Raw genomic sequence first — 14,706 nt, 5'->3', positions numbered from 1 at the left:
TAGAACAAGAAATTACATATAAAAAACCTCATTTTTGTCAATTAAGCTCGAAACTATACCAATTGATAAATGTTAGGTTTAAAATTGCACTATTTTATGCATGAATGCTGATTGCTCTCTCCTAATAACAATATGACTGAATTTGTATCTTATCCTTTATAATAATAATAATAAAAAAAATCATCTGACCTACAACTTAAAAAAAAGTAGAATGTATATATGGAGGGCCCAAATTATCATCTCGCCCAGGGCCTCTAAAAGGCCAGGAACGGCCCTGTACATCACCATGTCTTTCTCTTCTTCCTCTCTTCATCTCTTGATTCTTCATCTTCATATTGTTAGAAAACGACGCCATGGTTCATCATCTTCTTGTTTCTGCCCGTCTCTTGGTTTCTTTCTTCTTGTGCGGATCGAAGCAATTGTTATTCTACGTTATTTTCATCGTTTTTCCTAGTTTATCATATGGTTATTGACGATTTTAATGGTGAAAGGCGAAAAAAATGTAAGTATCTACTGTTTTCTCTGCTTTTTTTTTCCCAGAAATTCACTTAGCGTAATCTGGTTTCGTGAAGGTCTACGAGGACAAAGAGCCTGAAATCTGACGATTTGACTTTGCGAAAACGGATTACACGAAGTCTGCGAAGAGAAAAGTTCATGATTTTTCCCTCGCAGACTTTGCGTAATCCGTTTTCGCAAAGTCAAATCGTCACGTTTCTCATCGCAAATTTCGTGAAATCATCGTTTCGCAAAGTAAAATCATACTCTGGCTTGCACATTTATATTCGCATACTTCGCGAATCATCATTTCGCGAAGCCAAATCTTCCTTTTTTCTGCCTAACACGATTAAATTTTTCTGAAGGTGGTTTAATACATAACATCCCGCAGAAAGGCGGTGTACTGGGAGCAGATGAGATGATTTTCCTTCTGATACAGGGAGAAATTCTCATCAAGATTGGTCATATGGTTTGTTAGGAGTTTATTGTGACAATCTTGGTACGGAACCTGTAAAACATCCATCCCAAAATATCTGGACTTCTAATACAGGGAGAAATTTCCATCCAGATTCATCACATTGACTTTGAAATTATTTGTTAGAAGTTTATTGTGGAATCTTGTTGTAAATTTTCATAATGTTAGAATCCCTTGTTGTTGTGTTTTTTTTTTTGTTATATACTATTTCGCAAATTTTGTTAAAAACACGTCCAGACTTTGCATATTGCGAAATATGCGAACTGAAATCATTTACTAAACCAAACATTATCTTCGCAAATTTCGCAATATGCGAAATCTGTGAAGTCAGACGGGAGGGAGAAAGACGAAAGGCTAAAAAAATTTTAAGTGTTATATATATATTAAGAATATTTTGAAAAAGTCACACAAATATAGTCTAAATATGTAATAGGTTAGGTAAATGAGTTAAATATGTAATTAGATCTTCCATTTGACCTAAATTTGTAATTTTCCCTAATTATATTCATACATATTTAATTATATATAATAATTTATTATGATAATAATAAAAAATATATTTATACCATTAATGTGCCAGTGGCGTGAAGTTGCAGGGGATTCCTGCGACAAAGGCGCCGTAATTAGTTAAATAAAAACAATGCTCGGGTAAATTCTATTTATGGTCACTGAACTTTACTTATTTTAATATTATGATCATGTAACTTAAATTCCTAACAGTATAGGCATTAAATTTTACACTTTTTAATATTTGCAGTTACTCAATTTTAATTTCTCAAAATGACCGTTAACGAATTCAAAATAAAAATAATCAAGAATTAAATTTGTTCAAAACGATATATACCATGAAACTAGAATTTTTATTTTCCAAAATTACATTTTTTTTGAAATTTTTAAAAATTCACTCACTCTCATAATTAAACAACATATAAATGATCGCAAAACGAAAATTTTGAATAATTAAAGTTACTTATAATATCATTAACTCTTCCAATTTTTTTTATTTTGAGACAATCAACGATCGTTTTGAGACGTTGAATTATCACCTATACCGTTAAAAATTGAAGTTCAGTGACCACTATTATAAAATTCAATGGCCATGAATATAATTTACCCAAAAATATTCATTTCAGTATCCAATTCACCGCAATGAAAGTTCTTTTTAATGGATTGCTATTCACCACCCAATTTTCATTTTTTTCAACCAAAACTTCTCATTCTCTTTCTAATCTCTGCAATGAAAGTTCTTTTTAATGGATTGCTATTCACCACCCGATTTTCATTTTTTTCAACCAAAACTTCTCATTCTCTTTCTAATCTCTCCAAAAATCAGAAACCCCTACACGAGAATCATGGTAAAAAATTACGGCAAATTTACTTGAAAGTTACATTTTTTTTGTTGTTAAATTTTCATAAAAAACACAAGTTCCGTTTCCGGATTTGGAGACGGAACTCGTCATCCGCCTACCTTTTGGGCAGACAAGATTTTCTATCACCGAGACCAAATACGAGTATAAAATAAAGGGCAGGCAGGATTTTCTCCTGTCGAGGCCAACTAAGAGTATTAAAAAATAATTCTAAATCGCCCATTTTTGGAGTTCCAGGATTCATTTTTTACTTTATTTTGAAATCGTCCATTTTCAGAATTCTCCGATCCATTTTTTCTAGAATTTCGGCTTTGTTCGGGAGAGAAAAATTTTTTTTAGCTTTTGATCAATATAAAATGAGAAGTACAAAATTGTCAAATAGAAAACAGTGGTAAATAGCAACACTTTTTTTTAACTATGATAAAAAAAATAGCCTCTTTCAAAAAAAAAAATTTCTAAGAATTTAACGCTACAATAAGCCTTTTACAAACAGCACATTACAAATAAGGTGGATCCAGATCTTTTTTTTTTTTTTTACAGAAACGTATAGAGTTAGGTATGGTATAAATAAAATAAGAATACAAAATAATAGGTTAATAAACATAGATAATACAGCTATATAAACATTAATTATTGCTACATATAAATAAAACTTTATCATGAAAACAAAAATAAAATAAATATTTGTTTGACAAAAAACATTCATCCAGTCTCTCATCAGCAGCAAAAGAATGCTCACTTTCTCTATAACAGTGAATTAAATCTGAAGCAAATAGTGTCTTTAATAGTATGGAATTGTTGGAGGAGGCGGCGATGCATATGATACTCCTATAATTGGTGGAAGTGGACTGTTATCTACTGGTGGTGGCGGCGGAGACGGAGATGATGGTGGTGGTGGTGGGGGGGAATAGTGCGAGCACTCAGGAGGAGGAGGAGGAGGGGGACTGTGGTGATTATTATGTGGTGGTGGATAATGCCATTGTTGTTTTGGAGGGGGCGGCGATGATGATGGTGGTGGTGGTGGTGGTGGTGGAGATGCTTGGGGTTGATATGGAGGAGGCGGCGATGATGGTGGTGGTGGTGGTGGTGGAGGAGATGCTTGGGGTTGATATGGAGGGGAGTGGTACTCAATCGGAGGAGGTGGAGGTGGTGGGGAAGGTGGAGGTGGCGGTGGTGATGAAGGTGGAGGTGGAGGTGGCGATGAAGGTGGTGGTGGTGGTGGAGGAGGAGGAGGTGGTGGAGGCGGCGGTGGAGGTGGCGGTGGAGGCGGAGGTGGAGGTGGAGGAGGTGGTGGCGGTGGTGAAGGTGAAGGAGGAGGGGGAGGTGGCGATGAAAGTGGAGGTGGAGGAGGTGGCGATGAAAGTGGCGGTGGGGGAGATGGTGGCGGCGGCGGCGGTGGTGAAGGAGGAGGATGGAAAGATTTCGCCGGAGGCGGTGGTGGAGGGTGTGATCTAGTAGTCGGTGAAGTCTTGGAAGTCGGTGGTGGTGGAGATAATGAAGGACTAGAACCACCACCTCCTCCGCCGCCGCCACAGGACCTCCCACCACTTTTAATCTTACTACAATCAACAGGACGTGCAGCTGAGGAAGAACATTCTTTAACAGATCTCTGATCAGACATTCCCGGAATACAATTCTTAGTACCATCAGAAACACCAACAGCAGCACAGCTCGGAGCCTCACCGGAGAAATAATTGAAAGAATAAGTAAAATTCTGCAAACTCGGCAACTGACAAATACTCGCCGGAATAACACCAGTAAATCCATTATGTGCAACATTAAGTTGCTCAAGTTTCTTCATACTTCCAATAGAAGACGGCAAAAACCCTCGAAGATTATTAAAACTCACATCAAAAACAGTTAATTCCTTCAACTTTCCAATCTCAGAAGACAAACAACCACTCAAATTACCATTCATCAGAATAATTTCATTCAACGTTTTCCCCATTTTCCCTATACTCCCCGGAAAACAACCTCCGAGATTATTATTCGCAAGAACAAGCACAGAAACCGGAGAGTTACCGAGATTCTCCGGAATACCAAATCGAAACCTGTTATCATTCAAAAACAACGCATCAAGCTGTTTATCAAAGATTTTCGAAGGTACAGAGCCTTCAAACTCATTGAATCTAAGATCCAAATATTTCAACGACGGTAGAGACAGAACAACCCTCGGAAAACCACCGACGAACCGATTATTACTCAAATCAAGCTCATGAAGCAGCTTTAGCTTCCGAAAACTGTTCGGAACAATGCCGCAAAAGCGATTCGAGTTGATATGGAACAGAGCTAGATCTGTTAAACGACCGAGTTCCGGTGGAAGAAAACCGGCAATATCTGCATGATTAAGATCGATTCCTGCGACAACTCTTAACTTAGAATTATTAGGAGAAGGAGCACAGAAAACTCCCGTGTAAGAACAAACCTTAGCGCCATTCCAGTCTGCTGTGATGTTAAAAGGATCAGAAAAAATAGCTTGTTTCCATGATTGTAGAGCAATGTAAGCTTGACGAAGCCGCGGATTTTCGAACTTGAGAGTTGGATCTACCTGAATAGCAGCAGAGATCTGAAGAACAAGAAGAGGAAAAATGAAGAAGAAGGAGGAAGAAGAAGACATTGAGAAATGGAAGGAGAGAGAGAGAGAGTCACATGAAGAAAATAATAGTCATATCGGAATACTGAATGGAAAAGAAAAGAAAGGGACAAAGGTTATTATTTTTAAATAAAAAAATTAAGGATTAATGGTGTTTTTGGCTAAAAAAGTCTGAGCTGGCATTAAAATCATTTATTTTTATTATTATTATTATTAATAAAAATTTCCACTACGCGTTTTCTATTTTTCTTTTTTTACAAAATTTAAACTCATAAAGAGATACTCTATTCACGCATTTGAAAAGGTCTTAAAGATCGTGCCGACAGCTTATATATGGGACCCATATCCCTTCTGTCATCTTTATTTTAAAAAACAAATCATTATTATTTCCAATTTCACTAAATAATGTTAGGTTTATTACATCATTTACCTCTGAATTTTCAAAGTGTATCGATAATCCCCTAACTTATATAAAATGTTCAATTAACTCTCCGAATTTGAATAAAATATAATCAATTAATCACTTGATTGTAAAAAAAGTAAGTTAAATACGAAAGATATGTTACACACATCTTAAAAAAAGTAAAATGACCAATATCAGAATATGTGATTCTAATATTAGAGAAGACAAGATTTAAATTTGAGCAAGTAAGAACTTCTTTTTAATATATTAATAACATTCTAAGACATGTGTAACACATTTTCTATATTTAACTTACCTTTTTGCAATCAAGTGATTAATTGATTACATTTTACGCAAGTTCATAAGACTAACTGAACATTTTATACAAGTTCAAAAAGTTATTGAAACACTTTGAAAGTTTAAAAGATCAATCAAGCTTTTTCGATAAGTTCAGAAGACAAATGATGTATTAAACCATAATATTACCTTTTGCCTCCAACACATTAGAAATGTTAAAAGGATACACGATCACATTACACAATATAAAATCGACACGTGTTTACTCTTACGGTTTACTATTGAAAAAAAAAACTATTTTTTCAAAAATTAGAACAATAACAACGAGCCACTTATATTTATTGTTTGATATATGATGTCAAAATATCTTTAACATTAACAACGAAGAGTAATTTTATTGTTAAATCCCATGTTATTTATCAGAAAATATTTTTTTGGTATTTGTTTGTTTAGAAAAATAAGTCAATTTTTTTTTGGTTAATACACATATTTGCCCTTATGTTTTTTCGGAAAAACAGATTTGCCCTTAAATCAAAAAAACCCACAAAACTATCCCTGAATTTTCCATAAACCTGCAATTATACCCTAATCTGACGGAGCTGTGTGTATTAACCTTTTTTTTTATTTTCATATAATCTCACAAAAAAGACAATAATTTTTTTTGTAATACATTAGAACCAAAATGGTTTGCATATTATGATTTTGGTTCGCATGAAGCTATATTTGGTTCTCATTTTATGATTTTGTCTCGTATTTTATGAAATGAGAAAATATGAACAAAAATCATAAAATAAGAACCACTAATTAGGGTAGATGTAAAGTGCATTTTTTACTTTTCTCCATAGGTATCGGTTATTTCGAACTTATTTTAAAATTATAATATGTTTGTATTTTTTAGAGGTGTTAAAATTAACATTAATAGAAAGAAATGCTCCAATTCGGTCGTATTGAGCATCAATTTTAGAAGCTTGCATTTGAGTTTGAAATAGGAAATTGATGAGTTAAAGAATATTTTAGATATATGAAAAAAAAATATTAGTTTGGTAGCATATTTTTGTAAATTTCTTTGTAAAATAAGGTTGTGAAGGTACATTAAAGTTGACAACTAATTAACTAATTGTTAGTGATACACTTAATCATCAATCAACTAACCTAATCAATCAATTCCCAACCTTACATTACATCACTCCAAAATTCAAATAATTAATTAACTAATAAAAAAATATAAAATAAAATTGGAGGAAAAAATAACTAAAAACAAAAATAAAAATATATAAATAATTACAAGTGTTTATAAAACAAAGGTTGGAGACACAATTTTTTCCATTTAATTATTACTTTATAGCATAAAAAAATATTTTTTTTCTTTTTATAAAAAAAAATATGCTTATCGCCTAAAATGGGACTAACAATTGGTTAGAAAGGGACCAACGTTCAACGTACCCGATTTGATACATAAATTAGCAAGAGCGGATGAGAGGTTAAAGTCATTAAGCATATTGACAGCTATTATGTTTACATATCCCTCATATGAGGCATATATGTTATCTATCTATAATGATTGTCAAGTATAACTACAATCCTTTTAGGAATGTGCCTTGATGACTTATCGTACATATATCAACCTTCGGTTAGCTCTGTCATGTCCAGACTGCGACGCTGTTAGGTGATGCACTCTGTCATATAACAAGTGTGTTGCCAAATGTCCTTATTTCACAGGACCTAAAGCCTTCAGGCTTATAAGGTGTTAAACGATGCACTCTATCCTGTACCGCACGTCCTTTGTCTAACCGTTTATCTTGATCCAATTGTTCCCCTTCCCAAGCCATACGACTGTTGTAAGGGGTGGTGGGTATTCCTCCACGTGATTGAAGGATACCGTTTGCATTTTTAGGGAATATTATTTTCTCCAGGTCGGATGGTTCTTGTGAGTCTTTTGGATCCGAGGAGTGACATTGATCTACATGTAAAGGATTTTTACATAGAATATTCATTAGGGTATCATATGCCCCCTTTTTTCCTATGCCCGAGCTCTTTAGGGTTCAAAGCATCATTTGGGGAATGACTTCCGATCTGCTTATCAGGTGGACTTTGTGAAGGACTCTAAACGCTGTCGTTTCTTCTTGTGAGGATTTTGATGGAGCGCATGTTACCATGCTCTAGCCCTAATGTGAATTACTGATGCTTGGAACTTGCATCTTTTCATATGCGCACATCACATCAAATGTCAATCAGGCATTTCTCTCTCCATCCGTGATTAGTCAATGCTCTTTGATTACTGTTCCTCATCATTAACTTAATTAAATATTGGTTGTTGAATCACTGCCATTGTTTCGAGTACTTAAAGACACATATAAATACCCAAGACTGGTCATTTACTTTATTTCTGCTCGTGCTTTCTCTCTCAAACCTCTGTAGAGATTTTACCGTTATCTTTTCCTCCTATGGCGACTTTGCTCTTTTCCATCTAAGTAAGTACATCAACACCTCCTTTTGCTGTTTATCTTCTCCTAATATGGCTCCTAGAAAGACCTCATCTTCTAACGAACCCACCACTAGCAAACCTAAGAAGGCCCATCTTCCAAAACCTAAGAATTCCCAACAAATATTCTTCATGAACAAATTCTCTTTGACTGAACTAACATCTCAATACCTAAAGTTTGGTCAGTTGGAGGCCATACTTCCCGGCCAATACCAAGTGATCACCTAGGCGCCTGAAGGTTATTTGGTTTTTTATAAGATTTTCTTGGAATAATGAGTTAGGCTACCCTTTTCTGATGGCATTGTAAACATCCTTAATGAATTTGATCTTTGCCCTACTCAAATTTCACCAGACAACTAGCTCGATCTTCTGTCCCTAATCAAGGTTTGTGATGATATGAATGTTGTCATGACTGGGCCTTTTTTCTTAGCACGTGGACTCCCACCATTCGAGCTATTAACATTACCCTTTGTTTCAATAAGACTCCATTCGATCGGAAACCTTTCATTTCCAAGAAGTGTTTTAGCATGAAGGATCAAACCTTATTAGTTCTGGATTTGGGATTCGGGTCATGATGAATAAGGAAGGGAGGCCACCTAAAGAGCCTTTTTTCTGAGGGGTTCCCTTTTTGGACCTCTTGGGAACACCAAATCCATTGAGAAGTCGTCATGGAAGGAGCTGAGGGCACTTACTGAAAAGGAAGAGTTGATCTGCAGTACTTGACCTTAATAGAGTTATCTTTCACTCGCCAAGAATTCTTTGACATTCTGCGGGAAGATAAGCCCTTCTTTCTCATGATAAAAAGGGGGAAAGTGCATTTTGAGGGGACAACTGCTTATGATAAATTCCTTGCATGTATTTTTTTTTTGCTGTTTTTTATTTTTCTTTCATATTTGTGCAGGATCTAACGTGACTTTTGTGCGAGAAACTATGTTAGCTCGGTGTGCTATGGAGAGGGAAGCCTACAAGAGGTCGAGGACCCAAGTGTTTCCCAAGGATTTAATGTCTAGAACACCTCGCAAGGTCCAAGGATTCCGAATGCTGCCTTATCCTCCTCAACTCCCAAAGGGCTCTCCTCTACTTCCTCTCATGGTTGAAGCTCTTCACTTCCCTCTTTAAGCTCGACTCAGTCTTCCAAATGGCAGAAAGACTCTGCTCCACAGACGGGTAAGCGTACCATTGGTAGATCCTCCTATATCATTAAATTGTCTTCCTCTTTATCTTTTTCCTCTAGTTCGGCTTCAGATCTCTAACCTTTCTTGGATCATGCGAGGAGGTTACCTAGTAGGCTTGGGGTCGATGCTTCTCAGCCCTCCCTTCAAGATGTACCTCAAATTATTGCACATTTATTTATTTTTTGTTCTTGAGGGTTTGCATGATGCGGATCATGTTGCCACTCTATCAACTTAGTAAGAGCTGAACGACCTAACGCCTAGGGGGCACAAATGAGAATGAATACTAAGAGAGACATTGAAGCTTTTCAGTAGAATTAGGGGGCTAAGAAACAAATAGTTACATTTTCCATAGGCTCTAAGAAGGGGGTCTAAAGGAGTTCCTCTAGATCCTAGCGGTGCTTCTACGCTTAAAGCGTCCATCCCAAAAGCACCTGATGCCTAAAACGAGTCTAAGAGATTTTTCCCAATTCTAAAGGGTCCTCCTGCCCCTAAGGCACTTGTTTCTCAGAATGGGACAGTGGTGATCGAGTTTTTTGGGCAGAATCCTCTAAGTGTTTGAACCAGAAGGGAGGGGAAAACCTAGACATCCTCCCTATCTCGCCTGACTTGATTCCTGACCTTCTACCACTTGACGCCAAGGAGGTGTCCCATGTTTATTAAGTATAACATGCACAATGTGAGTTCCATGCCTTCTTGTGTTACCTTACTGTTATGTAGCTTTGCAGAAGTCTAACCGAAGCTTTGTGACTGCAATTCTGACTGACCATGTATCATTGATAGCTCCCATTTGTATAGGGTTTTTAGACCCCTTTTAGCTCGCTTTTTCTTTATTTCCTTTCAGTTTTAGTATTACTTTGTTAGCTTTTAGTTAAAATAAGTAATTTCTAGTATTTATGGCATTTTCTGTGTTTTAGGTGTTTTTAGGCCTATTTCAGCATTCCTGAACCAGACCCGAGCCTTTTGGAGCACTTTTGGGATTCGTCGGGGACCATTAGAGCAGATTTCGGAAGCCCAGGGACCAAAACGAAGAAAAAACGGCCCTTTTGCCCCATTTAGATGCCTGTCTCGTCGAGACACAGGGTTGTCTCGCCGAGACAGACACTGTCTCGTCGAGACACCATGCTGTCTCGACAAGACAGCCACTCGTCTCGACGAGACGAGGCGGGAGAGGTGCAAAACGCCTCTCCCCTGCTGGAATATCGAATCTTTATGCCTAAAAACCCCTTTTAAATGTGGGAAATGACTATTGTACCCCCGGAAGACCTAGGGTTTCACCCTATCTCTATAAATAGGGAGCTACTTTCAGTTCTTCCGGACGGATTCAATAGGGAGCCGTCGTAATGTAGAATTTTATCTTTTTATTTCCTTACTTTCTAGATTAGGTTTACTTTGAGTTTATAATTAGATTAAATTTGCCGGGAACTATTTTATTTATAATTAGATTAAATCTATAAATACCCGACAACACCACCATCAAGTTTTTGACGCAGTTGTCGGGGACTATTTCGATTATAATCTATGTAAATTGAATAGGTTGAGTAATTGTTTAGATTTGTATATAAAAAAAATCGGGTTTTTCATCTCGTCTCGTCGAGACACTTTTGTGTCTCGATGAGACAAAAAAAAAAATCGTCATGTCTCGTCGAGACACTGTTCATCTCGACGAGACGGAAAAAAAATTAAAAAATTAAACTTTTTTCTTTTCTTTTCTTTTGTCTATTCTTATGTTTGTTTTCTGTTTTTTTTCTATTGGTAGAACCCTCTAATCGGAATACTCACCGACGCCAGATTGATTTTCAGGACTGCAGCTTGGATTTGACAATTTAGAATCGGACATTCGGGGTTGGATTGACCGCCACCCCTGAGGTAGTTTCTCTCTCCTATTTCCTTTCTGCACTTTACGTTTACTTTTATACATTTCTGGATGTAAATGCATGTATAAGTGTGGGGATGAGGTAATAGGATAGATGATTTTGGATTTCTGCCATTTGCATGTTTTTCATTGTTTTATTTCATTTAATTATTTTTATTTTTTTTCTTTTCTTTGTTCTTTTGCATGATTGTATGTTTTTGCCTTTTGTTTTAATTTTAGGATTTTGTTCTTTATGTTTTTGTTTGCCTTTTATTTTAATTCTAGGAATAAAAAGAATTCTAGGCATTTGAATTTGATACATTTAGCTATCCCGCAAAACAGTTGACAATGCGCTTAAAAATTTGCACATTCTAAATGAAATTTATGCATGCGAAAAATCTTGAACAACGTTTGAGTCTCCAAAGAGTATTATTTGCCTAAAATTGACATGGAATGGAACGTTAGTTGATGCTAGGATTGATACAAATAACCATTCAATTGTGAGTTAGAGCCATAAAGATCAATATTTTACATTAATGATTAGGAACAATTGATCTCTTAAGTGTGAGATTACATTTATTGTCATTATGCTCATAGGAATTGCATCCAATACTGGTTGAATGTTGTGTTCTAATTAAACTTGAAATGATTAGGCAACCTAGGTATAACCCTTTGTGAATTTAGCCTATTTCTTTATTTAGCCAAAATCCCTTAACAATTCCACTAGATAAGCCCATTTGAGCCTATATTTACCCCTTTCTTTGATCACCGTGTTACAAACCTTAGCCTTCTTAAATATCCTTTCTCACCCAAGTTAATTGACTTAATTTAGTTTTGATAAATCCTTAGACACACCTATCCTTCAAATCCCGCTAGCAATCATTAAAAGGTTGTAATTTTAATAGAAGAAGCAACATTTCCCAATTGAATTTCACTCTTTTCCCCCCTCTATTCAAAAGAAAAAAAATGGTTAAAAACCAAATAAAAAAAATAGAGGAAAGGATAAAAGATGTGTTTATATTTTTAGTTGCTTCACGAATATCACAAAAACAACCTTGAGCTTCAACCTTCATATACATAGCGGAAAAAGTGTCCATTTTGGATTCTAACTTGCTTGAGGACAAGCAAGATTTAAGTGTCGGGAGGTGGTTGATAGCTCCCTAATGCGAAAAATGTCCTTTTGCAAAAATCTTAACTATTTGAGTCATTAACTTTTTGCCTATAAATTCCCTTTTTCCTACCCCAACCTTTAGCCCATGTTACAACCCTTTAAACACCTATGATTTTGTTTAATTTTAATGCATTAATTTTGACCGGATGGATGATGCAATCCCAACGTGACCACTTTGTGCAATAACATGTAGAGCGTTTACAAAAAAAAAAAAAATTACCCAAACACTTGAGCGTTAGAGTGACCACTTGTGAGCTATCAATTTTAGTTCTCTTCTTTCGTTTTCATGAAGTGTTGATTGATAAAACCAATTAATCAGTTTTGAAGACTCGTCTGAGGTTCATTATGTTTTTAATTGCAAAATGAGTAGTCTGAACTGTTGTGAATAATAAAGTGTAGTAGATTCTTGTTTTTGTAAGGGAGCTATTTGTTGATTTTTCTCTGCTTTGGATTCTGTCTTGCTTGAGGACAAGCAAGATTCAAGTGTGGGGAGGTTGATAGCTCCCATTTGTATAGGGTTTTTAGACCCCTTTTAGCTCGCTTTTGCTTTATTTCCTTTCAGTTTTAGTATTACTTTGTTAGCTTTTAGTTAAAATAAGTAATTTCTAGTATTTATGGCGTTTTCTATGTTTTCAGGTGTTTTTAGGCCTATTTAAGCATTCCCGAACCAGACCCGAGCCTTTTGGAGCAATTCTGGACAATTCAGGGACCGTCAGAACACTTTTAGGATTCGTCAGGGACCATTAGAGCAGATTTCAGAAGCCCAGGGACCAAAACGAAGAAAAACCAGCCCTTTTGCCTCATTTGGATGCCTGTCTCGTCGAGACACAGGGCTATCTCGCCGAGACAGGCACTGTCTCGTCGAGACACATGGCTGTCTCGATGAGACAACCACTCGTCTCGATGAGACAGCCTCTGTCTCGATGAGACGAGGTGGGAGAGGCGCAAAACGCCTCGCCCCTGCTAGAATGTCGAATATTTATGCCTAAAACCCCCTTTTAAATATGGGAAATGACTATTGTACCCCCGTAAGACCTAGGGTTTCGCCCTATCTCTATAAATAGGGAGCTACTCTCAGTTCTTCCGGACGGATTCAATAGGGAGCCGTCGTAATGTAGAATTTTAGCTTTTTATTTCCTTGCTTTCTAGATTAGGTCTACTTTCAGTTTTTATTTCTTTTAAGAACAATTGAAGGGAGAAGCTCTTCATCTTCTATTTTTGTAATCGGATCAGACAAAGCGGGTTTTAGATTTCTATCTCTCTTTCCCTTTTATCTTTTGCGATTATATTTAATTGAAGCTTTTTCCATTATTCCTTTACTTCCTATTACTATGATTAGTTTGTCTATGAATTAATCCCCATCCAATTTGGGATGGGGATGAAATTGATTGTATGAATATGTATGATTAGAGATCTAGGGCCTTTTGATTGATCAGTTTATGCATGCCTAGTGCCTAGATGATGTTAGGAACATGATTTATGCTAGAATGAACATTGATAATGATCAACTAGCCTGTTTATGTATATAATGTGCTTAATGCCTGTGACCCTGACATTAAATAGGATTATAGATAGATGAGAACCTGACCACGGAATCGTCTATACCGAATTTGCATTAACCTGACTTCGCTAGAGACCACTAGGAATGAGGCTTTGTGACTGGGCTACGACTTTAGCCTTAGTTGTCAATAAACCTAATGCTTTGCATGACCTAGGGTATATTCCTAATCAAGCCGTCACCCGAATGCATGTGAATAGGAGGACGAATACTGATCACATTAGTCTTTCACTTAGGACAATTACCTTCAATCACTGGTAAAACATAAATCTGAACTCCCTAAACCCATACATAGGATTTAATCAAAGGATTCCTCAACCTAGATTGTGCCATCCATAGATCCACCTTCTACCCTATTAATTGTTCGCTCTATTTTGTTATCTTTATTGCTTTCATTTAGTTAATCAGTTATTCCAAACCCAAACCTTTCTCCAAACTCTCTAAACAATTAGATCACTCTAGGTAGATTCACTAGTTATAACAAATAGTCTTTATGGTTCGATCTCGTGCTTAGCACAATATTACTTGTTGCGATAGGATACACTTGTCCTATTAAATGCTATATACTTTACGAGCATCAATCATATGAGGTTGTTATCGCTATATTATATAGTCTAGAGCGTAGTTTAAGCCCCATTTATATGCTTTTCTAGCCTAAATACTCTAGATTATAGTTTATTCTTCTTATTATGTGTTTTGAGTTATTTCAGGAACAATCGGGCATGAATCGAATCAAAAAGGGCAAAACTAAGCAAGTAGCTTGGTGAGATACATCAGTTTCTCCTTGAGCTACACAATCCACTCGACGAGGAGTATTCAGCAAGGAGTCGCCTATAGA

General features: G+C 36.2%; 1 protein-coding gene across 1 annotated transcript; it reads right to left on the bottom strand.

Annotated features, from left to right (window-relative positions):
* Positions 1-2,957: 2,957 nt before the first annotated feature.
* LOC136235370 (leucine-rich repeat extensin-like protein 3) lies at positions 2,958-5,034 on the bottom strand. The gene has a single exon (XM_066025009.1). The coding sequence runs from the start codon at positions 4,952-4,954 to the stop codon at positions 3,119-3,121; it is 1,836 nt and encodes a 611-aa protein (XP_065881081.1). The 5' UTR covers positions 4,955-5,034; the 3' UTR covers positions 2,958-3,118.
* Positions 5,035-14,706: the final 9,672 nt, after the last annotated feature.

This window comes from Euphorbia lathyris, chromosome 7, assembly GCF_963576675.1.
Source record: "Euphorbia lathyris chromosome 7, ddEupLath1.1, whole genome shotgun sequence".
NCBI classification, from domain to species: domain Eukaryota; kingdom Viridiplantae; phylum Streptophyta; class Magnoliopsida; order Malpighiales; family Euphorbiaceae; genus Euphorbia; species Euphorbia lathyris.
Note: the sequence above shows the minus strand (reverse complement) of the source record. Positions and strands in the feature narration are given on the sequence as shown.

What these genes read in the sequence shown, in the direction of transcription:
- LOC136235370 (XM_066025009.1), bottom strand. Translation starts at nt 4,954, where the DNA reads ATGTCTTCTTCTTCCTCCTTCTTCTTCATTTTTCCTCTTCTTGTTCTT.